This window comes from Perca fluviatilis, chromosome 16 (assembly GCF_010015445.1).
Source record: "Perca fluviatilis chromosome 16, GENO_Pfluv_1.0, whole genome shotgun sequence".
In the NCBI taxonomy this organism is placed as follows: domain Eukaryota; kingdom Metazoa; phylum Chordata; class Actinopteri; order Perciformes; family Percidae; genus Perca; species Perca fluviatilis.
The window spans coordinates 37,036,941-37,063,665 of record NC_053127.1 but is presented as its reverse complement, the minus strand read 5'-3'; the positions used below and the strand labels follow the sequence as shown (position 1 = coordinate 37,063,665).

The following is a 26,725-nucleotide window of genomic DNA, read 5'->3' as shown; positions in this document are numbered from 1 at the left end:
CATCTATTCTCTTAACCGCATTCTCAAATTCTGCTATTTGAATCTCTGACTCACAATAATCTTTAAATGCCAAATCTATCTTGGAGATATCTGATTTTACACTTTCTACAAAGGTGTTCGAATAATTAACAGAATATTCTGATGAATAAAGTTTAGATTACAATCTATATATCTCTTCAGATAGTACTCTATGATCTGTAAATTCAACATCATTGATCAGTAATGAGTTAATTGCCTTTTTCTCCTGTCGTGTTTTTTCTATTCCACTGAAATAAGATGTATTTTTTTCCCCTTTCTCAATCCATTTAGCTCGAGACCTAATGTAAGCACCTTGTGCTTTCTTGCGATATATATTATCTAGCCTGTAGACTAATAAAGTTGCTTTTATTAAGAGCAGATATTAACGTCTTACTAAAGCAATCATTTATATACTGTTCCAATCTGACATACTCTCTCTGTTATCTACATTTCGATTTAATAAAATTTATTGAAAACTCCCTCACCTTAAATTTAAAATATGCCCATCTACTGCTGATATTCTTATCATTACTAATTTCCTGTATTAAATCTTTCATAGCTTTAACATACCCATCATCTCTTAGAGATCTGCATTCAACTTCCAGTAATCTGTTTATATTTAGTCCTATTTCCTGGGTCCATTACAAGATAAATTAAACAATGATTTGTTAAAGGAGTACTAGAAATTGATACATCAGATACATGCTTTACAATTTCAGGTGTTCCCAGCCATAAATCTATTCTAGATTTACAACTGCCATTCGGTTTAATCCATGAAAACTGACTAACATCTGGATTTCTGTCTCTCGAGATATCTATTAAAGTATTGAAGTTAATAAAGTCAAATAAAATGCTATTATAGCTACTGATATACTGATAGGCCTATAAGTATATCTAGAAGGGCATCTATACTGCCATTCATCAGTCGTCAAATTTAGGTCCCCACCAATCAGATTTTGTGAAATAAATCTACATTGGAGCGCCTGTCAGACCTGCACTGAGAATGTTGGGAAGCTGAGTATTTCAGTGCAAGGTGTGGCTTTGTGGAGTTGTATCTATCTCTGTATGGTAGACTACACACATGCCACGCAGGACACAGTTTGTCTACAGAGCAAAAAATCTGGGACACATTTCCATTTAGATTTTACTCTGTCGCCCGCTGGCGAATCAAAACCCCGATCTAGAAAACCCCAGTGCCCGTGCAACCAACCTACACCTCCAAGCCACTGCTTCTCTTTTTTTCTCTTTCTTTTCAGAAGATTTCCCCGCCCCTTCCCCCTTTGTCAGTCGATGCTCATCAGGGCTGTTTATTGGCCAGTCGCAGGGATTCCTCTTCTCCTATTAGCTCGCATATACGTCAATCACGGTCACTTTCGTGACTCGTGTGGGAGTTCCCTGGAGTTGGAGATGGGGGGGGGGGAGGCGTTTATCAAGCGGAATGAAGGTAAGAACGATTTTCTATGTCCCTCCTTTAGAGTAGAGACGGTATTAAACTGCTATGTGCCCGAATTAATTAATTATTCTCAAGCTTTGGGTAGTTTATACGATAGAGACATAATGTGTCGACATGTTGTTGGAGGGAAAAAAAGACAAGAAACATAGCCTAAGACTTGATGATTATTTTTTTTATACAGTTAACGTTACAGACAAACGAGAAGGCGCTGAGACGTTAACGACTGTTGCTATCCATCTATTAAAAACACATGTTTGTGTATTGGGTCATTTAGCCTAACTATATCTATCTATCTATCTATCTATCTATCTATCTATCTATCTATCTATATTTTGGCTTGCTGATGTAAAAACAGGATGATTATTGCCTATATGCTATAAGCCTATATCATCTTCTCTGTAAGTGCGCGTCTGTGTGTGTGTGTGTTTGCCTTACCTGTGTGCTTGTGTTTGTCAAATGTCCCTATTATTCCAGGACAGAGCCAACGTTTCTTTAATATTTTAGATATCTCGTTTAAAACAGGGGTCTCCCTGTATCCTTATTACTCAATAAGTTGGTCTGGATTCAGAGCCTCCCCCATCTTGGTTACTATGGAAACCCCCCACCCCATCCCTCTCTACATATATTTATAGAGCCTATACTTGCCAGAGGTAGGGTGAAATGAAAAAAGTGAGAGAAGTGTGACATGCATTAGCCTAACTAAAACTCGGGCTGTTTCCCAGGTGATACATGTCAGACAGACCACATTTGGGGTCAGTCAGTTACCCCAAATAATAGCCTAAACTGAAATGATGATAACAAACAAGAAAAAAATGATGTAGATGCAAAAATGTGAGAAAAGAAAATATGACACAAGCATGTCTTATCTGAGAAAAGAATACCATGGAACCTTACAACTGCATTACAGGAAGATTTGTAAGCCATCTGTCTGGTCAGTCTGAAGTGGATTTGTGAAAGACACAACTCAATTCAATTTTATTTATAGTGTCAAATCATAACAAGAGTTATCTCAAGACACTTTATAGACAGAGTAGGTCTAGACTAGGGCTGCACGATATTGGGAAAGATTACATTGCGATATTTTTTTTACAACGGTATATATTGTGATATTGCGAGCCATCAATCCAGGCTAAAGTCAATAATTACCATTTCATTATATTAATAATTTCACTAATAAACAGGCTTCCTTACAGGTGACAATAAAGCACTGCAGTCTGGTCCACTTGTTCAGAGCAGCAGCTTTCACCATGTTCACTGCATTATCTGTTGTTATACAGACTTGAAGTGGCCCATCTAAGCCCCAAGTGGTCACCGCTTCTCTCAGGGCCTCTGCGATATTCTCGGCTGAATGACTCTCCGGGAAAAATGCTGTCTGCAAACAGCGACTTTTTATTTCAAAGTCCTCTGTGTGGAAATGGACTGTCAGACTTATGTAGGGCTCTGTTGTCCTGCTGGACCACATGTCTATTGTAGCTGCATAGTATTCCACTTGTGACAGCTCTGACTCAATCTTGGATTTGTATTTTTCATACAGCTCTTTTATTGCAGCTTGGGAAAAATATGTGCGGGATGGTATAACATACCGCTTGTCTAGCGGTCTGATCATTTTCTTAAATCCCTCTTTGGCCACGGTGTGTAATGGCAACATATCTTTAGTGATATGAAACGTTATTGCGTCTGTTATTTCTTTCTGTTGTTGAGAGCCTTTCTGGTAAGGTGTCACACTGGCAAAGGCACCGCAAATAGTTTTTTGTTTTGGTTGACATCAAGATTTGACTTTGTATTCATTGTAAAGAGCTTTGTGCTGCCGATTTAAGTGATCAGACAAATTGGTGGTGTTTCCTTGTTTTGTGGCATCAACTTTATAACACTCCAGACAAAGTACCTGTTTTTGGTCAACATCCTCCTTTTTGTAGCTGAAATAGTCCCAAATAGCTGATGTGCCAAATTGTAATTATATAAGTGATTATTGGTCGGACTGTTTAGCAGAGCTGCCAACTTTTCAAAAAACCTTGAAGTGAGATTTGGTGGGGCCAACCAAAATTTTGCCGTGCACAAAGTAGGGCTGATTAATTGCATTTGCGATAATATCGCGATATGTTAAAACGCAATTTCCTAATCGCAAAGGCTGCGATTTCGTCACATGACTCGCGAGAGCAAATCAGTCTGCACTCCGCAGAGAAAGCATCAACTTAGCATGCTAACGCTATGCCGTACCTTGAGCTGATTTCTATCATTCAAACAACTCTGAGTTGAAGTTTCAAACTTTTACAGCCATTTTAATAAAATGAAGGGTTTTGTTCGGGCTCGAGTCCATACATGCAGTTAATGGATACAGCCACGGATACAGCTCTGGTTAGCAGTTAGCTTCGATATAAAGATATGGAGTGGAGGAGCTGCCACTGAGAGGGGTAACAACCAGACTGATAAATGACATTCGGGGAGCTTTCACAGCAGCTTGGCCGCGGTGTTTGCTCTGATTACTGCTTTGCACACTCTTGGCATTCTCTTGATGAGCTTCAAGAGGTAGTCACCTGAAATGGTTTTCCAACCCTCTTGAAGGAGTTCCCAGAGATGCTTAGCATTTGTTGGCCCTTTTGCCTTCAATCTGCGGTCCAGATCACCCCAAACCATCTCGATTGGGTTCAGGTCCGGTGACTGTGGAGGCCAGGTCATCTGGCGCAGCACTACATCACTCTCTTTCTTGGTCAAATAACTCTTACACAGCCTGGAGGTGTGTTTGGGGTCATTGTCCTGTTGAAAAAGAAATGATGGTCCAACTAAATGCAAACCGGATGGGATGGCATGTCCCTGCAGGATGCTTCAATTTTGAATAAATCCCCAACAGTGTCACCAGCAAAGCCCCCCCACACCATCACACCTCCTCCTCCATGCTTCACGGTGGGAACCAGGCATGTAGAATCCATCCGTTCACCTTTTCTGCGTCGCACAAAGACACGGCGGTTGGAACCAAAGATCTCAAATTTGGACTCATCAGACCAAAGCACAGATTTCCACTGGTCTAATGTCCATTCCTTGTGTTTCTTGGCCCAACCAAATCTCTTCTGCTTGTTGGCTCTCCTTAGCAGTGGTTTCCTAGCAGCTACTTGACCATGAAGGCCTGATTTGCGCAGTCTCCTCTTAACAGTTGTTCTAGAGATGTGTCTGCTGCTAGAACTCTGTTTGGCATTCATCTGGTCTCTAATCTGAGCTGCTGTTAACTTGGGATTTCTGAGGCTGGTGACTCGGATGAACTTATCCTCAGCAGCAGAGGTGACTCTTGGTCTTCCTTTCCTGGGGCGGTCCTCATGTGAGCCAGTTTCGTTGTAGCGCTTGTATTTTGCGACTGCACTTGGGGACACATTCAAAGTTTTTGCAATTTTCCGGACTGACTGACCTTCATTTGTTAAAGTAATGATGGCCACTCGTTTCTCTTTACTTAGCTGATTGGTTCTTGCCATAATATGAATTCTAACAGTTGTCCAATAGGGCTGTCGGCTGTGTATCAACCTGAGTTCTGCACAACACAACTGATGGTCCCAACCCCATTAATAAGGGAAACAATTCCACTAATTAACCCTGACAAGGCACACCTGTGAAGGTAAAACCATTTCAGGTGACTACCTCATGAAGCTCATTGAGAGAACACCAAGGGTTTGCAGCGCTATCAAAAAAGCAAAGGGTGGCTACTTTGAGGAATTTAAAATATAAGACATGTTTTCAGTTATTTCACACTTTTTTGATAAGTACATAATTCAACATGTGTTCATTCATAGTTTTGATGAGAGAATCTACAATGTAAATAGTCATGAAAATAAAGGAAACACATTGAATGAGAAGGTGTGTCCAAACGTTTGGCCTGTACTGTATATATACTATATTTTTACTTATTTAACTGTCTAGTGTGTAATCATGTGTTGTTCATACTATAAAGTGATTTATTGTTTTTCTTTGTTGAATAATACAGAAGAAAAAGAGCTTAAAAAAATAATCGAATCGCAATATTAATAAAAAAAAACGCAATTAGATTATTTTTAAAAATCGTTCAGCCCTAGTACAAAGCAATTTTTTTTGGCTAATTCAGCATCATTACCGTACAGCAAAAAAATATATAATAATAATATACACACACACAGACACACACACACCAGTGCTTCTCAGTGTAGGGACCAGGGTCCCAAAGTTAAATTAACATTGGTCAACCAAAGGGATCTACTACGACCACTGACATTTTAAAGAATGAGAACCACTGATTTACATAAATTCTAATCCTTCAAAACTAAATAAATAGAAATAACCATTTTTGGGCACCAGGGGGACTGGTGGCCAAAGACCAAACCTCATTAGATTAGGCAGTAAGGGAAATTAATTCTTTAATCAAGGTCTTTCCCCACCACGAGGTCCAGAAAATAGACTGAAAAATACCAACAGCAAGACAAAAGACACAGCATGGCTCATTTTGTGCATGTGTTATATCACAGCCTTTTTGTGCCAAGGACCAGTAATGTTTGGCCCTCATCCTCTGTGAGGATGAGGGCCAAACACTTACTGGATGTCATTTTTTGGGAAAAGAAAGACTATTACATTTAGGTGTTAAATAACGTCTGCAAGCATTTAGAGATGCACAGAGGTTAGAGAACCACAATAGTGGCCCAAAGTTTCCCAGTATCTGCCCCCATGGTGAGCTGGCACAAACATTTGGACCAGTCACAGCTGCATGGCCTGGCAACCCAATAGCATAGGTTTTGTTTCCAGATTTTGTGAGGAGACATATCATTTTGAGCATTAAACACTGAATTTATATGCACCTATTTCCACCCTTTTCTACATCAATTTATGCTGGAATCAACATATAGAAAAATAAGGCCCTCAGGCATTCTGTATTACTTTGAACTCTAGTAGATCATATTTTTCTAATTTAATGTTATCTCTGCTGAGTCAACACACATGTAGGCGTAATTTACTCTTACCTCCTCTTTTGCGTCTTTTGTTGGGGAAGTAACCTCTTTAAATGTGCATGTGGCACTTAATCATGTGAATCATACATAATTTTAATTCATTTATAAACACCTGGACTTCAATAGCTCAGATGTGTTTCAACAAGATTTACAACTTTGTGCACATTCAAAATGTAACTCCTCCCATCTGTCTTCTCCGAGATTTGGAGATTTGTAATTAGGGCTGCCACTAACGATTATTTTAATAATTGATTAATCTGTCGATTATTTTTTCGATTAATCGATGAATCGGATAAAAAAAATCAACTCAATACATATTACGTACATACTTGTTGTTTTAGTTAATAGTTGTGTAAAGGTAAGTAACCCAAAGAGCAGATATACACACACACACAGACACACACACACATACACACAAAAAGCTTATTCATTAAATTATTACCATCATTGTAGTAAGTGCAAGTTAAGTTCATTTATACACCACATTTAAACACAGCTTAAGATGACCAAGTGCTATAAAAGAACTTTAAAATGAAATTAAAAAGTACAACACACACATATTTGTCAACAATAACTGATACGGGACAAAGCACAGAATATATACATGATAACAGATTGAAAAATTAATGGGCCACAAAAGGCGAGTGAATAAAACCGTGTCTTTTAGTCTTGCAAACTATACCACCCCTGCTTTACTACGGTTATTAACCAAGGGGGTAAGCTTCGTTTCAGAACTCGAGCCATCTATTGCGCCATTTTGTTGCTACCTGACCATCACCTCCCGTTAGCATTCCGCTGACCGCCATTTTTTTTTTACGTCACTTGACTGCAAATAACTTTACATCTGAAGCATTTAAAGACTCTTTGTCCATTGTTTAATTCTAAAGAAACACGACAATGTATAAAAGGCTCCATTACCTTGTACCTCACGTTATGGCTCCGTAGCAGACGCTTTTATAAAAATAGGCTAACGATTGGGTCATAACCACGAGACTTACTGTCACACAGTAGAGGAATTACCGTATAGTACAGGAGAAGCTTGCAGGCAGTTTCGACTTACGTTAGCTGTTTAGGTTTAATTACTAATGTTAACTAGCATGTTAGTTAGCAGTAATTCGCCTGTGCCTATGTTATCTCCTTACATATACCTACTCTCTCCGTCTCTGTAAGATTGGGAATGATTGAGATTTCTCTCGGCACAGCTACCAGAAGACTTCACACTTTCAGACACGTCACATTTACGTTGTCTCTCTCAGTTGGAGGCTGCGCAGTAAAGCTGGCCATCACCGGAAAAGTGCTTCTAATATCCTTCACTGGTCTCCATTCAGAGACACGGGGTCTATTGGTCCATTATATATATATGTCAATGTTATTAACGAGCTAACGCTAGCTTGTCATGCTAGTCAGCTGGCTAACGAGTAAACACCACACCAGCACCGGAAGAGCTACTGGAGGGACGTTACGTTCCTCACTTCAAAACGGAACAGAAGTAGGATAGTGTAGTGACTTTACCCTGCTGTTGAACTCCCTTCCTCCTCATCAAGGACTCCAACATGTTTATGTTTTAGGTGTTGACTCACCGCGTGGTGCGCCCGTGCCATGCCGCGTCGCTTTTGCTTATCTTGCAATTAACACGTTTTCGATTTATTTAGTGTGAAATGCTCCCGCACCTTGGATGATTTAGGTCGTACTGATTTCTCTGCCTCCACCATGTGTTTCAGAACAACGTTACAGGTCTCTCCGGTCTCTCCCCGTATTTCCTCTACCCCCGCTCTTTTTTCTTTTCTTTCGTGCTGCGCTGCTCTGCGCTCGACTCAATTTTTTTTTGATCTCTGCGACTGAGCATAATAGTTGCACGACACAACGAATCGATAATGAAATTCGTTGACAACTTTTTTAATTATCGAATTTTATAGATTTTATTCATTCGTTGTTGCAGCCCTAGTTGTAATATAGTCTGCTGTGCATGTTATTGCTCCACTGATATGGTAGTATCTCATTCAGACCGTCTGACTGACACAGAGGCTCATTTGTTTAAGTTTAGAGGTGGCTGTACGCTGCTCTTCATCGGAGGTAGAGCACGGATGCAACGCGTCACTGCCCACAACAGAGTGAGTCCACTAAAGTTAACTGAAGTTGCTACACTTACCAGCCACGCTGCTCACCTCTTTTTTTACAGAGTGAGTGGACACAAAGCGACAGGCGGGTCTGTATTTAATGTTGAATGAACATTTTGAAACTTCCACAGACAGGGAGCGCTCTTGAACCCCCCACCGTCTCTGAAAGCATAACTAGACGATCACGAGTGGCTCAACAGGTAGATCTATAGATAAACTAATCTGTCATGTATTTGACAGACCAGGTTGACACTTCTGCGTGAGAAATCAGGGGTGTGGCGTGTGAGTGTGTGAAACCAATCAAATGCGTGTGTCTCACGGCCAATGTGTGAGAGTTGGCAGATATGGTTTAGCCAAGCTATGCTAGCGTTAGCTGTCACTTGTTGCCATAGCATCTCCAAACTGACGGCACTAGCCGTCTAAAGCCAAAACACTCTGGTTTTTGTTTATGATTAATGCTTTGTTTTTTTATTGACAGGAATAAATGTTCTATTTAAATTTTTTTGTTCATTTAAGAAAAAAATGTTTTATGATAATAAAGAGGTGTGGTTTACTTTGTAGGCTGTGTGAATGCGTATCTGGGTCACATATCAGTGATATATAACAAAAGATGTATCCTGGGATTTTAATTTGTTTGAAAAAGTAATAAATAAATAAAAAAAAATATTATTTCACTAAAAGAGACGATTATATTGTTAAGCACAATTATTTCTGAGACAATTAATTGTCCAGCAAAATTTTTAATTGTTACAGACCTACATCCACATTAGGGCTGAACGATTTCTGAAAATAATCTAATTGCGATTTCTTTTCCCAAAATATTGCAATTGCGATTTAATATGAGATTATTTTTTAAGCTCTTTGTCTTTGTATTATTCAAGAAAGACAAACAACAAATCATTGTATAGTATGAACAACACAAGATTACATAGATTAAACAAACTGTTCTGTTCGTGTATGTGATGATGAAATTAGGTGATGTATGAATTTATATGAATGACATCTTTTATTTAACTACTTCAGTCACAGTAGTATATTGAGCACTGCCCATTGAGCACGAGCTTGGTGTAAACATTCATATGAAAGTCTGAAACAATCACACCAGCCTAAAGTGCAGATTGCAGAAATAATAATAATAATGTATGTATACTTTATTAATCCACTCTTTTCACTCTGTTGTTATTACACACATTACACAAAGACACATTCTCTCCTTAGTAGCGCGAAACCAAAACATGTTGAAGCGAACAACAAAAGCTTGTCTGGAAAGACGAGGAGGTGGAGTTGCATGTTTGTCTGATGATGACCGGCACAGTTGACCGTGATAAGCCACAGCACAGCACCCACGGGAGCACTACCAATACCCTGAGCCACAGCACCCACGGGAGCACTACCAATACCCTGAGCCTCGCGGCCCTTCAGCCGCTGCTTGAGAGCGAGAGGCAGCGGGCAGAGGAGGCTGAAGCAGACCCTCCTCTGCCCGCTGGCCGCTGCGGCCGCTGGCCGCTGCCACAAGGGCACCTTGGCAGTGCCCAGGAGGTGAACTAGCACCTCTCGAGCTACCAGTCCACCACCATACTTTGGTCTATATGGGGACTTGAACCAGCAACCCTCCGGTTCCCAACCCAACTCCCTACAGACTGAGCTACTGCCACCCCAAAATATAATATAATAAAATAATAATATAAATGGCTTTACCACACTTAGTAGTATTTAGATTATTGAATTATTATTTACTATAATAAACATATGTAAACATGTGGATTGCACTTTTTAAACACTATTATCACTATACAGGTTGAGACTATACAGTTAAATAAGTAAAAATATAGTGTGTGTGTGTGTGTATATATATATATATATATATATATATATATATATATATATACACACACACACACACAACGTTGTATTTTTTTACAGCACACAGAGAGGAGCTGCCTCCAGCCCCTCCCCCTCGTGAAGTTGCATGCCGTGTGCATAACGGTAACATAATAATAATAATAACATAATAAATAACATAATAAAACTGTTGAAAAACCGCGGCCACGCTGCTGTGAAAGCTCCCTGAACGTCATTTATCAGAGTCTGGTTGTTACCCCTCTCAGTGGCAGCTCCTTCACTCCAAATCTTTATAACGGAGCTAACCGGAGCTAACCGCTAATCAGAGCTAATCGTTGCCAACCGAGCCTTCAGTTCTGCGTGCCTGTATCCGTTAACTGCATTTATGGACTCAAGCCCGAATAAAATCCTTCATTTTATTAAAATGGCTGTAAAAGTTTTAAACTACAACTCAGAGTTGTTAGAATGACAGAAATCAGTGGAGTGCAGACTGATTTCCTCTTGCGAGTCATGTGACCAAATCGCAGCCTTTGTGATTAGGAAGTCACGTTTTAACATATCGTGATATTATTGCAAATGCAATTAATCGTTCAGCCCTAATCCACATTGTGGAAATCATTTAAATATTGAGCCATGGCACTGACAGTCTTTTAGATAACAGGAGCCTAACATTTCTGTAGCCTACTCCGAAACAGACTCCTACTTTTAGTGGACAAAAAGGCTGCACAATTGCCCCATTAGGTTACATTGCAGCTCTGTTTGCGCCGCCTTGTCACTGCGATCTCGCTCAATACTGCTTAAACTGCCGATTGCCAGTCTGACAGGCTACAGCACGTAATTGGACATAACATATAATGGATATGCGGAGCGGCTTTCACTTTCATCAATGAAACTGGCTACACCAGCTCAATGTGATAAAATGAACATGTATTAGCTGAAGTTTATTTGTCGTGTTGGAGGCGTTAAAGTGCCGCACCAGGGAAACTCAACTGTTAATGTTAGCTGCAAGTAAAGTTAATGGGTGCTGACCTAATGTAGCGCCTGTCCCCTGGCAGCAGCCGGGAAGCCAGCAAGGCTGGCTGACGGTCCGAAAGAAGTACAGCCCATCAGGTGTCAGATCATGGAAAAAAGACAGTTTGTAATTAACGTTAAGGTTTTAAAATTCACTCGTTTTACGTGGCTCAGCAGGCGGACTAACTGCTCCACCAGAATATAAACAGTAGGGCGCAGATTCTAAATATTATAGTTCTGATAGTTACTTAGTTAAAATTGCTTTAATATATGCGCAGGAAAAAAACGATCATTCCTTCAGTTGTCAATATACGATTCCATTTTTTCTGTCTGAGCTGGAGGATGTGGGTGAACTGTCTCTTTAACCCGTCAGCCTTCCGCAGGCCTACCCTAATACTGTATCTGAAGTCTCTTTTATATAGACCTTAGTGGTCCCCTAATACTGTATCTGAAGTCTCTTTTATATAGACCTCAGTGGTCCCCTAATACTGTATCTGAAGTCTCTTTTATATAGACCTTAGTGGTCCCCTAATACTGTATCTGAAGTCTCTTTTATATAGACCTTAGGGGTCCCCTAATACTGTATCTGAAGTCTCTTTTATATAGACCTTAGTGGTCCCCTAATACTGTATCTGAAGTCTCTTTTATATAGACCTTAGTGGTCCACTAATACTGTATCTGAAGTCTCTTTTATATAGACCTTAGTGGTCCCCTAATACTGTATCTTTTTTTGAAGTCTCTTTTATATAGACCTTAGTGGTCCCCTAATACTGTATCTGAAGTCTCTTTTATATAGACCTTAGTGGTCCCCTAATACTGTATCTGAAGTCTCTTTCCCGGAATTCAGCCTTGGTGCAGAATTACAGCCACTAGAGCCAGTCCCACAATGAGCTTTCCTTAGGATGTGCCATTTCTGTGTCTGAAGCTATTGAGGAGGAGATGGGGGGGTGCGAAAGGTGGAGGGTGGGGGTGTGACCAACTGCCACTTTGCTCGTTTGCTCTCATGGGTGGGCCAAATTCTCTGGGCGGGCAAAGCAGAGAAAGGGGAGGTAACCTTGCTCCTTATGACCTCATAAGAAGAAGATTCCTGATTGGCCCATCTGAGCTTTCATTTTCTCAAAGGCAGAGCAGGATACCCAGGGCTCAGTTTACACCTATCACCATTTCTAGCCACTGGGGGACCATAGGCATGCTGGGGGAATGCATATTAATGTTAAAAAACCTCATAAATGTTCATGCCATGGGACCTTTAATAACTACATAACACAGTACTTTTTACTTTTAGTACTTGAGTAGTACATTTTAAAATAAACTACTTGCAATACTTAAGTACAAAAATGTTGAATACTTTAGTACTTAAATAATAACTAAATAATTATTAACTATAATTAAAGAGCCTTTCTACTTCTACTCAAGTCACTTTTTTGATAGAGCACTTGTACTTTTACTCAAGTATTTATACACCTCTGCTCATGGCACACATTTTTGAAAAGCTACAACTCTTGTGATTCAACTGATGCAAAACATTTCAAGATACAACCACAACAGCATGTACAATCCCCGCATTTGCAGAGTACCAACCAAAAACAAATCAAGGCAACTCACCTCTGAAGCCTCATTTTAATCCACCAATCGACAATATTCTGACAAAAACGGTCTTGTTACATTGATAAAGATCCAGACAATCAAATCCACTAAACTATTTAGTCCAAACACATTATGACGTTAAAATATATCTACGGACCCCTGTTTTTTAAATTTCAAATATTGCAGCAGATATTCAATATTGCCCTGTATTCCCTGGAGTAAATTCTGTTCACATGTAATCATCTGTTGTTTTCCGGTATCAAATCTGTGTTGTTTTGCTTTAACTGATAATAAGCAGACGAGGCGTGATAGCTGAGTTTTCATATTTACTCGACAACTTGCACATAACAACAGTTCAGTGCTACCCGCATGGTTACATACAACAACTGCTGCACGGGGCTTCTGCGCATGCTCCTAACTACTGTGGCATGCTGGGTAATGGAGTTCTTCACCTAATGTACTCATAACATCACATCTTTCCCCCTATAAAGAAGTAATATTTACCCCTGTATAACATAGCCATCTTAAAGTGCTCTTATATATACTTTTTTAGCATATTAACTTTACTTGTAAACAACTTCTCAATTTAAACACTTTCTTTAAATAGACAACAATAAAGTGCAACCTGTCTAAGCATCAAAACACTTTTTTACTTTTTTTTTTAAAAGACAGACAAACTTCAAGGTCCATGTTGCTCCTTTGTTCAGCAAAACAAACTAAAGAGACTTTAGCAACTCTCAATCAACCTCTGAGGTGTCTCTTAGGTCTAGCCTGTCTTTCCGCAGCTGGCGATTTCGACAGTTTGGAAGGTGTCGCAGCAGCTGGTGACGCAGACACTGCTGTCAGACCACTGTCAGTTAGCTCCGTAGATTCAGCCGTGTCCTGCTGAACTGTCTCTTTAGCTGTAATGTCCTTTTCAGTCGGCTGTAGTTGAAGATCTGCGCGGTTCCTCCTCAGAGACAATCCATTCTCCGTCTGGATCCTGTAGGAGCGTGGAGCAACTTCCTCCTCCACCAGTCCCTTCTGTCTCCATGCGCCTGTAGAGATGTCCCTGAGACGCACCATGTCTCCCGGCTTCAGCATTGGCAGGTGTTTTGCCGTTCGATCATACAGCTGTTTTTGTTTAGCTTTTTTTTCCTCCTTTACTTTTCGGACTTTGTGTGCGCTTTTGGGGGTAAGCAAGTCCTCATTTAGATAGGTTATAGCGAATGCGTCTACCCATGATCTGTAGAGGTGCACTCCTATAGATCAGTAAGCTTTTCTGAAAGTCATCTCTGTCCTGCGCTTTTTTCATCATGTTTTTTACTGTTTTCACAGAGCTTTCTGCCAAGCCGTTGGACTTTGGATCAGTTGGACTCGACGTAGAGTGTTGAAACCCCCATTCTTTGGCAAAGGCAGTAAACTCGCAACTGGAAAACTGGGGCCCATTGTCCGAAAACAGCTCACATGGGACACCATGTCTGGCGAAGACAGTCTTGAGGTAGCTGATGACTGCCTTGTTTGATAAGGCTCCAACTTCTGGATAGTTTGAAAAGTAGTCGGTGACCACTATGTAACTCTTTCCATCACAGTCAAATAGGTCAGTTCCCACCTTGTAGTAAGATCTGTGGGGCACCGGATGAGTCATCAGCGGCTCATCTTGTTGTTTTGGCCTGTGAGTGCGACAAAGTTCACGTGACGCTGTTGTCTGGCTGATATCTTGGTTGATTCTCGGCCAGTACATTACTTCTCTCGCCCGTCGTTTACACCTGATTCACTCCGAGGTGACCTTTGTGTATCTTGAGCATTTGTTTACGTAATGATGATGGAATAACAAACTTGCTCCCCTTCAACACCATGTCATCCATCACGGTGAGCTCTGCTCTGCAGTTCCAGTAGTCTTGTATTTTCATGGGGCAGTCCTTTTTGTTTTCAGGCCATTCTGTCTGTACTGTGCGCTTGAGTTCTTTCATCATTTCGTCTGCATTTGTCTCTCTCCGTATTTGTTCTGTTCTGTCAGCTGTTACTGGCAGAGACGTCACAATCATGTCCACATATGCCTGTATTTCTGCAGTGTTCTCGCTGTCCGCACGTTCCCCCTTATCCACTGCTCTAGACAAGGTTTGTGTATATCATGTGCACGTCATATTTTTGCAACCTGATTAGCATGCGCTGTATGCGTAAGGGACAGTCATTCAGAGGTTTGGACATGATGGAAACCAGAGGTTTATGGTCAGTTTCTACTTCAAAAGCTTGACCATAGACGTATTGGTGAAAACGTTCACATGCATACATGCTCACTAGCAGCTCCTTCTCAATTTGAGCATACCTGGACTCGGCGCTTGTCAAGGCTCTGGATGCATAGGCTACAGGTAGCCACTGCTCTTCGTGTTAATGCAGCAGCACAGCTCCCAGGCCGTACTGTGACGCATCTGCTGAGACCCTTGTTCTTCTCTCTGGGTCATAAAACTTCAACACGGGCTCCTGTGTCAGAGTCTCTTTCAGTTTCACAAAACATTGTTCCTGCTCTTGGGACCAGATCCATTCATTCTTTTGTTCAAGAAGACTCCTGAGAGGTGCTGACTGCGCTGACAGCTGTGGGACAAACTTGGCAAGATAGGTGACCATTCACAGAAAACGTCTGACCTCATCTTTGTTGTTTGGTCTTTCCATGTTGTTGATTGCTGACGTTTTTCTTGGGTCAGGCTTCACCCCCTCTTCACTGACAACATCTCCCACAAAGGTCAGTGTTTTCACTCCAAACTCACATTTGTCTTTGTTAAGCTTCAGGTTCACTTCCCTTGTCTTGTCTAGCACTTGTCTCAGTCTTTCATCGTATTCTTCTCGATTCGACCCCCAGACTATGATGTCATCCATCATTGTCTCTACTCCTGGTATGTGCTCGAAGATCATATGAATAGTCTTACGGTAGCCTTCAGGCGCTGATAAGATACCATACGGCAGACGAAGAAACCTGTACCTGCCCTCAGGTGTGTTAAATGTGCACAGCTTCGAACTCTCCTCGTCCAGCCTCAGCTGCCAGAAACCTGACGAAGCGTCTAGTTTACTGAACCATTTAGCTCCAGCAAACTGTGCCATGATTTGTTCTCTGGTTGGTAACTTAAAGTGTTCTCTTTTGATTGCTTTGTTTAAGTCCCTTGGGTCTAAGCACGTTCTCAGAGTACCTGATTTCTTTTGCAGAACAACCTACGAGCTGACCCATTCAGTTGGCTCATCTATTTTCTTGATGACATCTAATTTTCCCATGTGCGCTAGTTCCTCTTTCAGTTTTCCACGCAATGCGAAAGGGATTTTCCTACAAGGATGCACAACAGGAGACACTTTTATCCACACGTATTTTGTGTTCTCCATGTAGACATCCAAGTCCTTCGAAACAGTCTTTATACTCCTCCATGAGTGAGTCATGATCATTTGCAGTATCTGATGATGTCACTACAAAAACTCGTTTGACCAGATTGAGCTTTGTACATGCCTTGAGTCCCAGGATTGGTTGTGCACTCGTATCCACGATCAGTAGTAATACTCTTATCTGCTGGCCTCTGTGTTTGAAGGTTGCAATGCATCTGCCTTTAACAGGAACACGTTCTCCAGTGTATCCTGTCACTTTTGTTTTTGTAGGATGAATTTTGCTTTTCACAGTCAATGTTTTGTAGTCTTCAAAAGATAACAGGTTTACGTGGGCACCTGTATCTAACTTGAATGATATTGTTGTCTCTCCTCTTTTTCAGTTGTACGAGCCTGCACCACATCCACAATGAACTCCCCATCATCCTCTTCTTCCTCATCAACTGCGTGAACTTTCTGTTTAGAAGCTGATTTACAACATCTTGCATAGTGATTGCTCCTTCCACAGTTGTTACAGGATTTTCCAAATGCAGGACATGATTTTGGCTTGTGGCTGCTTCCACATTTACCACAAGATTTCTCTTTCTGGTCTTTTTGTTTTGTAAATGTTTTCTTTTTCCTCTGTTCTTTATGTATTGCATGCACTGTTGTTTCACCTCTCCGAAGCTCTTTTGCTTGTGCTCGAGTGGTTTCTACTGCTCTGCACATAGTGACACACTTGTCTAGTGTAAGTCCAGTCTCTCTGAGCAGTCTTTCTCTGAGTGCATTGTCCACTGTGCCACAAACGATCCTGTCTCTCGCTAGTGAATCTCTCATGGTGCCAAATTCACATTTTGCTCAGTTTGTGAAGCTCTACTAAGTACTGATCGAAAGGTATTCCTTGCTTTTGGTCATGGGTGAAAAACTTGTACCTCTCAAAGGTCACGTTCTGAGTAGGCACAAAGTACTCTTCAAACTTTGTCATTAGCTCTGCTAAAGTCAGATTAGCTTCCAAAGCATCTTCTCCCATAACATGCAGAAGGATGTGAGCTTTCAGTTTTTCATCATCACCCCCTGCTCCGCTTGCTGCTAACTATACAGTATATTAAATCTTTGCTTAAAACGCTTCCAATTATCAGCAAGATTACCAGTCCATTGCATGGAAGTGGGTGGACTTAGCCTCGTCATTACTGTATGTCGGGGTACCAGGACTTCCCCAGCCCTCTCCTGTTGCTGGTTGTCCTCCGTTTTGGGCACAAAATCCTCTTCTACTTGTTCAATCTGTCCCTCGTCCCCCGCTTCACTTCCACTGCCACTTGTAGCCATCACACGCCGTAGCAAACTCTTTTAGCATGTTGTGTTGTTAGCACGTTACACTCACGCGACCGGAGAATCTCCCGTGGCAATCTTCCTTCCATAGCTGCTCACGGCCACTTCTGACACCATGTGTTGTTTTGCTTTAACTGATAATAAGCAGACGAGGCGTGATAGCTGAGTTTTCATATTTACTCGACAACTTGCACATAACAACAGTTCAGTGCTACCCGCATGGCTACATACAACAACTCCTGCACGGGGCTTCTGCGCATGCTCCTAACTACTGTGGCATGCTGGGTAATGGAGTTCTTCACCTAATGTACTCATAACATCTCAAAATCCACTGCTGCAGTCAGACCTTTTGATTGACACATCACTTGAATTAATAGGAGCTTCCTTGTCTCATCCACAGCCTACAATAGCCAATGAGTGCCTGTGGTGAAAGAAGGTGCACGCCCCTCTTCTTTTGTTTACAGACCCAGCCATTGCAACCGGTTGTGCTGATGTCTGACAGTTTGTATAGCCAATGAAATTGTGAACACAGGCATATGCTGCCTTCCTATGTGAAAACGTGCAGGACTTTTTTTTCTTTACTTTATTTATTGCAAAAAGGACAACATACATTTTGAAGAGAGTTCAGCGGTAAATACATTACAAGAGATGTGCCATTGATTTTTCTCTCTATGTACAAGTAAGTACAAAACATGTACAAAGGAGAAATTAGAAAAAAATAAAAATGCTGTAAACAACTGTCTGTATGTGATCATAGTTACAGGGTTAGGGTGCCTAAACATGACAGGTATTAAAACAGGTGTAAAATTGTCATTTTATGAGATATTGTTATCAAATTTCAACTGGGACTAGGTAAGTCTTGCTGTAGCCCCATAGCGTATCAGACTTGTAAGTCACAGCCATAGTGACTTGCTTTTTTTGATAGCGCTGCAAACCCTTGGTGTTCTCTCAATGAGCTTCATGAGGTAGTCACCTGAAATGGTTTTACCTTCACAGGTGTGCTTTGTCAGGGTTAATTAGTGGAAATGTTTCCCTTACTAATAAAAAAGCAATGGGTGGCTACTTTGAAGAATATAAAATATAAGACATATTTTCAGGTATTTCACACTTTTTTGTTAAGTACATAATTCCAAATGTGTTCATTCATAGTTTTGATGCCTTCAGTGAGAATCTACAATGTAAATAGTCATGAAAATAAAGGTGTGTCCAAACTTTTGGCCTGTACTGTACATCTGCATGTGTGTGTGTTTATGAGAGAGAGAGAGAGAGAGAGAGAGAGAGAGAGAGAGAGAGAGAGAGAAGAGAGCAGTTTGTGTTGTGTGTGTATGTGTGCCTAGTTTTATTTGCTCTTACCACCACCTTAAACAAAGAGGGGAGGGTGTGCTTATTCATGGCCAAAAACTGAAGGGAGTTCTGTCCATCACAAACATCCAAATTGTGGTTCAGCTGAATATGGGGACTGGAACCCAAATCTCTCCCGATTTGAAGTGTTTGATGAAATTCGACGTCGGAAATTTTTGTACTGCAGACCTTGCAAACTGCCGTTCATTTTTTTTCTTTGCATGGTCAGATGTGTAATCCTTATAACCAAACTTTATTATTTTCTGTGCAGAGGGACATAGGCGCTGATTTATGTTTTCCTCCGTGGGTGCTCACACACCTTTAAAAAAAAGTGTTTGCATTTCAGAACCTTAGGAAATGGACAGCGGCCGACACGAACACACACGCCATAATAAAGCCGTAAAGTAGGCCTAGCCTATAGGCTATCTTTCAACTCAGGACAGCGCCACTTCTCACAAATACAGATAGGATTGGAGATGAGAAGTTTAACTGGCACGTAACCGCGATCAGCTTCTCAAGTCTCAAGTCATGAATATCAAGACAAAGTCAAGTCGAGTCTTTTATGAATGTTAATCAAGCAAGTCTCAAGTCCTAAAATTTGCGACTCGAGTCTAACTCGAGTCAAGTCATGTGACTCGAGTCCCCCATGTCTGGCTGACGCTGATTTGACTGGATCTGAACGCTCCACTACATAGCGCTGACGGTATCTCCATTTTTTAGAGTCAGACTGTACCGGACTCTCCCAGTGACCATGCTGCTTTGGGGACCGGTGGAGCAGCGAGAAACCGCTGCTGACGGACGCAGAGCTCTTCATCCGCCGGAGCTCCGCCTGCTATCTGTCTGCGCGGCGGGCTGTGCTGCCATCTAGCAGTATTAAATTGAGTTTCATAACCTATAAAAATGTCTCATAGTAGTGCATTCATTCCCCCGTGTTTTGGTACAGTTTGTTTTAACACCTGATGTGAGCCGTACGTTAGTACGCATGAACATCATCGTGTGCTTTAGCAGCATAGCCCTGAATAAGCTGCAGAGACGTCGTCCCGCTCCGTCTCTCTGCTGAGCCCCGTCCACGTAACCGCAGCAGTTAAACTGTATTTCACACATTTGCAATTAATACGCGTTTCACATGCCTGCTGAACTGTAGCGCCGGTCCATTACACTATTGTAGGCCGTCAGGCTATTCAACATCACTGACAATAATAGCATTTTTATGTCACTCCTACATTTTTCAACCAAGAAGCAGAATATGCTCCTTGGGAAAAAATATACGGTTATGCCCTGTTCACTAATGAAATGAACTGGACTTTGTGGTTACTTGTAGTCGGATGCGAAAGCCCCCTTACCTTACTGCGTTATATTCCATTATATTTAAATTTTTTAATTGTTACCTGCCAACAGAATTTTGTATTTTCCTTGACATAAATTAAGATGTTTTCACCATAAATTTGTGCCTGAAAATGTATTAGAATGCAGAAAATTAAGTCTTTGACGGTCAAAATTTCATGGGGGAGGACGCCCAGACTCCCCACTTAATATGTGTCCCCCCCAAAGGCCCAAAGGCCAGGAAAAACCCTGAGCTTTATTTCCCAGAGAAAGAGAGAAAGAAAAGAGACAGAGGGACAGAGGAAACAGTCAACTGTTCCACAAAATCCTCACGGTTCAGTGCTTGTGTTTGGTGTTTTAAAACTTTCTTGTGGCAGCGATAGAGGTAGTGATGTTTCCTGTTTCCTGTACGGGACGCTCCCTCAAAACACACCGACTAGTCTAATCCCACGCTTACATGTTTGGCCACCACAGCGTGACACAGGGTTGTGTTTCTCAAAAAGTTGACTCTGTCTAGACTTTTCGCCAGAGGGTGCTGCGTTTTTTTCGTTCCCCCCGTACGGCAGTCTGGAGCCCTGTGTATAGTGTATTGTTGTAAGTAGAGATGGTGAAAATGTCACTTGAAGCTAATCACCCTGCTGGAAATTGTTCCAGTTTCTGTTTTAAATGATTCTGTCACAGTGTCTAATGTTGTGCTGTGTTCTCCCTGCAGGTCTGCAGTCTGTCAGAGTGTGAGTAACAGGGCAGAAGCATGGCTGCTGGTGAGCACAAAACAAACACACACATCCATCAGCTCAGATCAATTACATTTGTATATTTGATTTGTTACTTGGCTTGCTATTTCAAACAGGAGACACCATAATAAAGAAGAATAGTCCATCCTTTTGGTTAAAAGGAGCCCAGTTAACCCACCAACACACTAAAATCTGTTGTCAATTTAACACTTTTAAGTTTCTTTTCATATTTTTCTGTTACTTTTCGAAATCCTCATGAACTACTCTTCACATGGGCATGAAATGGAATCACTGCACAGCAATGTTTTAAAAAAGAAAGTCTCTTTTAAAGCTGGTTCATCTGCTTTTATTTCCTCACAAGCAATGTAGCATTTAAAAGGCTATTTTTGTAAACGGAGTACAGTGCAGTGTTCACATAAAACTACAGCTGAGGGCATGTGTATGTTGGAGGTGATTGTGCAGTTTTTTATTTCTGTTGAATCCATTTTATTTATTAAGCTTAATATCACAAATCACAAATTTGGTTTTACAATCTGTACAGTGTAGGGGGAGGTATGCAGCCAAAGAGAAGCTACTGGCCTTGTTATTCCAGCAATTCCTACAACAGCATACAACATCCTCTATCCTTCAACCCTGGATTCAGGTAGCGGTATGAGCTGAGCACAAATATTGATTAAAAAACAGTTTTATTGATTTAAAAATTTTCCATCAGAGTCTGTGATCAAAACTCCACACATAGCAAAGGTCTGTTATACCTAGCAACTTTTTGTTTGTTATACAGGCTAAACTAGTTTTATATTTTGGTAACCGGTTGAACTTTCTGGCAAATTAAAAAGTAGCCTACGTTAGCAACCTGTGCCGATGGCGTCACGGCACTAAATCCAACTAGTAATGCAGCGTTGGGCTACTACTACTACGTTTTAATAGTAATGCTGTTTTCTGATTAAAATAACTTTTCAGTAGCTTAGCTCTTTTATTGATCAAGTAGTGTGGTAGCGTCCACACAAGTATATAGCTTATTGAAGCTCAAGCTTCTGCTGCGGTCCAAAATAGAACTGGTAAGGTTTAGGGCTGCACGATTATTCTAATCGCAATTGTGTTGTTACTCTGTGTGATTAAATAACTGCAAAAATTGTGCAATTTAATCAAACAAAAAGGTGTGCTGTGTATGTGACACTCTAGTCTGTGTGCACTGCAGTCTTCACGTTGTAACACTTTTCCTGTTGCGGGCTCCCAGACCGTGGTGACGTTCCCTCCTAGTACATTGTGAGTATTTTGTGAGAAAAAAGGGGTAAATCTCCCACAAATTGCAACAGAAAATCTGGCAAATGTTTATTACTCATAAAAGTCTCCTCTATAACATCAAACGTCCTAAGAGATCCAAGTGGTAACACCTAAACCAACGAGGTTATTATAAGCTCACTGCAGGAAAAAAAACTCGTGGCTTAGAGGTGCAACTGCAACCATGTGGTCGAGAGGCTACACTCTCATCAGTCTCACTTCAGAGAGGCTCAGCACCCTTTGTATAGAGAGTGTGGCCAACTCAAATCATGAGCGTCATATTGGATACCAATGTCAGATGACTCTATAGTGTAACCCTATGGGGCGAATAAGCTATCTTGAAATAAATCGCTTATTTTCACCATAAACAGGCATGTACATGTTATTATCAACATTTGTCAATATGTAAAAGGCCCTATTCCAGTGTATATGTACCTTCTATATCGTAAATGGGCCTCTAAAAAATGCCCATTGTAGTGAATGACCACGTCGCCTAATAAGTCTCTGAGCAGTGTTTACCTTTCTAATGTAGCATACAGGCTAACTATAGCTAGCTTTGTGTGTAACGTAACAAAAAACCACCCATCTCAGAGGAGCGAAGCTCAATTTTTCATTCAATAAAATGATGGTACAAAAGGAGCACTAACTCCACAGGTCTTATGCAGAGGTGGGTAGAGTAGCCAAAAATTGTACTCAAGTAAATGTACTGTTACATCAGAATAATATGACTCAAGTAAAAGTATAAAATAGTCATCCAAATAATTACTTGAGTAAGAGTAAAAAAGTGCTTGGTGAAAAAACTACTCAAGTACTGAGTAACTGTTGAGTAATGTCTGATTTATTTTTAACACAAGCATTCAATCAGACAGACAAAAATACAAAATAATCATCTTTAGGCAAATTATAGTTCATCCAATCAATAAAATAAATTCTAATTAATTAATTTCAAAATAGCTTAAATTAAAATAATCCAGGTAAATTCAAGTACTTAAAAAATAAAATCAATAAAGTAATAATAAATAAAAAATAAATAAGCACAAGTAACACAAATTTCCAAACCTTTATACTTTTTTACCAGGCTCTGCAGGCAGAACAAGAACAAGGTAATATAGCTGCTGTTTCACACTTTTACTAAGGTAAACATGCTTTCAATATGATGCCAGGGCTGTTCCTCCTCGTCTGTGTCTGCCGACGGTTGATTCTGACATTTTTGTTTTGCTATGACTGTAAAGCTAACCCGTTCCGCCGCTGAGATTGAGTACGGTCACGTGACGAGACTGCACACCTACGTTTGATTGGTGAAACACAGTCACGTGGTAGAGCCTTTAGCGGAGGTCTCTCTCTCTCTGTCAAAATAAAACATTAAAATGAGGCGGACGCGCGGGGGATAAAAACAATGACGCGTAGAATACCAAAGAGGTAAAAAGAAAAGTAACAAGCTCATTATAGCCTAATGTAGCGGAGTAAGAATACAGTTTCTTCTTCACAAATCTACTCAAGTAAATGTAAAAAGTATAGTGATTTAAAACTACTCCTAGAAGTATAATTATTCTTTTAAACTTAAGTAAATGTAACAGAGTAAATGTAACTCGTTACTACCCACCTCTGGTCTTATGTTAACAACGTGGACGCAGATATAGGAAACTCCGAAGGCAGTCGTAATATTTACCTAGCAGGCTAGGCTAACGCTGTTGCGCTAACGTTAGCAAATGTCAGCGTAGCATTAGCTAGCTGTCTAAACTTGTGAAAAGTCGAACAACATCCCGCTGTGTTTCACTTTCCCTCCAGTATCATAATGAACATAATAAAGACACCTGGACTCGGTTGAGACCAAGCTATCGCTGCCACAAGAAAGTTTTAAACACCAAACACAAGCATTTAGGTACAAGGAGTGCTAGCGAAAAGCTAACACTAGCATAAGGCTAACTTCAAACTTAATTTATTTCTAAAGCAGTGTTAGAACTTTTTTGACAGCATGGTACACATTAACGATGGTATTACTATATTTGTCCTATGTAATTTGTTATCATATCGAAGAGAGAAATTGATATTTACCTCACACAATAATGAGTAGTCACTTAGCTAGCCTCCAGTTGCTCTGTTCACCTTCAGCTCCCATGCTTTTTGCCTTTTTGGTTCACGGGGGAACTTGTGAAATCTTTTGCCGCTTCCCTGTCTTTCAGTGCAGCCAAACGTGCAGCAGTTGGGCATTTTTTCCGTGATTTATGCCATTTTTTAAATCATTTATTCAATTTTTCCACTATTCCCTGCACTATGTCAATGGGAATCAGATGAATGTTGGTATCCAACATGGAGTCCACGAAACACGTCACCACCATTGGAACCAATCGCATAACGGGATAGCTCAGAACATTTCATTCCCTAGTTGGCAAAAACTCTCTCTAATATACAGCGCTGGAGCGGCTGAGACAAGTGCGACACCTAGTGGTAAACTCGCTATACCGGTCTGGTGTTTGGCTTGTTATCAAAGTGGTTTGAAAAAGTTAACACAGGCCCAAGCCTACGTAGAATGCCGTGGTTGACCAATCCTAATCAAGTATTTAACAAGGCTGTGTAATAAACATATCTATTGACTGAAAAAAGGGGTGTCAACAAATATTATAAGTTCAAATATATATTCTAATTGTAAAAAAACAGACAATAAAATACAAAAATGTACAGTGTACTTGAATATTGTGAAGACTAAAACAAAAAGCAGCACTATCGCGGCTGTGTGCCTCGCGCCTTCTCTCCCTAAATGTTCAGCTTCCTGTCTGATTGAGCCCAGCTGGTCGGGAAGAGAGTTCACAGCGAGTGAGTGGGCGTGCTGATGATGGTACAAAGACCCCAACGAAAATATAACTGGAAAGACAAGGAGATTCAGGAACTTCTGTTGGTAAGAGCCGACGCCAATATCGTTGAACAAATTCAGAGAACGGCCAGAGACTCAGGTGTTTATCACCAAATTATGAACGGCTCCATGACATGTCCTGTCTCCTGCACGCTCCAGAGAGAGGGAGAGAGGTCTAAGATGTTTGAATTACGTTTTACGTTATAGGACATTATTTCATTAGTTTATGTGTAAGTATGTATATCTTCATAAATAGATGTTTATGTTGAAATAAATATACTTATATGTTAGTTTCTTCCTGTAGATATTCAGCGTCTGTAAGCATGTCGTCGTTCTTCTCCCTGTGAAAATGAGCAGTTTTATTTTTATTTTTTTTTCAAGCTTTCATAACAAAACAATGTTAATGCACTTGGCATTTGCCAGAAGTGTATATTTGTGTGCTTTGGTTTAGTGTCGTGCCCCTTTTAAAACATGTGTTCGGTTGTTTTAACGTTATGTTCTTCCTAGTTTCAAGTTTCTTCCAAGTCATGTTTATAACACTGTGCAGATTATTTTAAAATATTGTTCATTTTTGTTCATTATGTATATGAATATATATAATATATATATTATGTATATTGTATGCACCTAGAGGAGGTTAACTATGGAGAAAGATCAAGTGCAGTTGTCGATTAACATAGTAATTTTTGTTCTAACAATGGCATGTAGGCTATGTTGCTAGCTAAATTAGAAAAAAAAAGTTCTATTCTTTTTCTCTGATTACCGCACTCATAGTTTGATTTGACATACACATGTACCCTATATTCAGTTCAGGAGAAGAGTGAACCCATTCCTGCCTTGCTCAGTGTGTGGTGATGCCAACCACAGTATAGTAGACCAGTTCCCCTATAAGGCGATGAGGATGTGGAATCTGTGTATTCAAGTTTGTGTGATTTTGCATGGCTGGATGTGAAAGTCATCTACAAGAATATACAGAGAATGGCTTTAAACGATAATCTGTTATATACATGTGTTGCTATAAATTACGTGAAAACAATGGTTGATAGCGGATCTATGGCCTGCACACTGAGCTCAGCGGTGGTGCCACGCCTACAAGAAGCTGGAGCGTTATCGCGCGGCTCCCTCAACCTGCTTGATGTAGTGCTAGTTGAATGTGGGAGTTTGAAGACCAGGCCTGAGGGAATTTGTGAGTTGGTGCTTAGAACGATTTGCCATAAAGCCTCTGTCCCCGTCTTGGTTGTGGATGACCAAACTAATGAACTGGCAGCAACCTTATTAAACACCTACGTGTAATGAAGTCAAGTGACTTCCTGAAGACACAGTTGACTTTTCTCTCTTCTGGCCAATGTAGAGAGGTGGCAGGGAAGTGATGTGCCGGATCGAGTGGGTACGCTGAGGCTGAAAGAGGCTGTTACTTTGGAGTTGATGCAGGAGCACTTCTGAGCACAGCTGAAGAACACTCATCATTTCAGCTGATGGTGCTGTTGACATTGAAACCGCAAGTGCTTGCTCAAGAGCTATATATATATATATATATATATATTAGTGCTGTCAAA

General features: G+C 40.7%; 1 protein-coding gene across 4 annotated transcripts in view; it reads left to right on the top strand.

Moving 5' to 3' along the window:
• The first annotated feature begins 1,401 nt into the window (after positions 1-1,401).
• The window catches only part of LOC120544707 (transmembrane gamma-carboxyglutamic acid protein 3), a 65,741-nt gene continuing 40,417 nt past the window's right edge, over positions 1,402-26,725 (top strand). The window contains exons 1-3 of one of the 4 annotated variants that reach the window (XM_039778652.1): positions 1,430-1,462; positions 21,016-21,064; positions 21,579-21,680. Coding sequence is in view for 2 of the 4 variants with exons in the window: in XM_039778651.1 (XP_039634585.1) it covers positions 25,149-25,214 (66 nt within the window). In the remaining 2 variants the exon portion in view is untranslated. Of the gene's footprint in view, positions 1,463-21,015; positions 21,065-21,578; positions 21,681-24,049; positions 25,215-26,725 lie in introns of those variants that run through there. The other 3 variants (XM_039778653.1, XM_039778654.1, XM_039778651.1) reach the window with 3 other exon arrangements.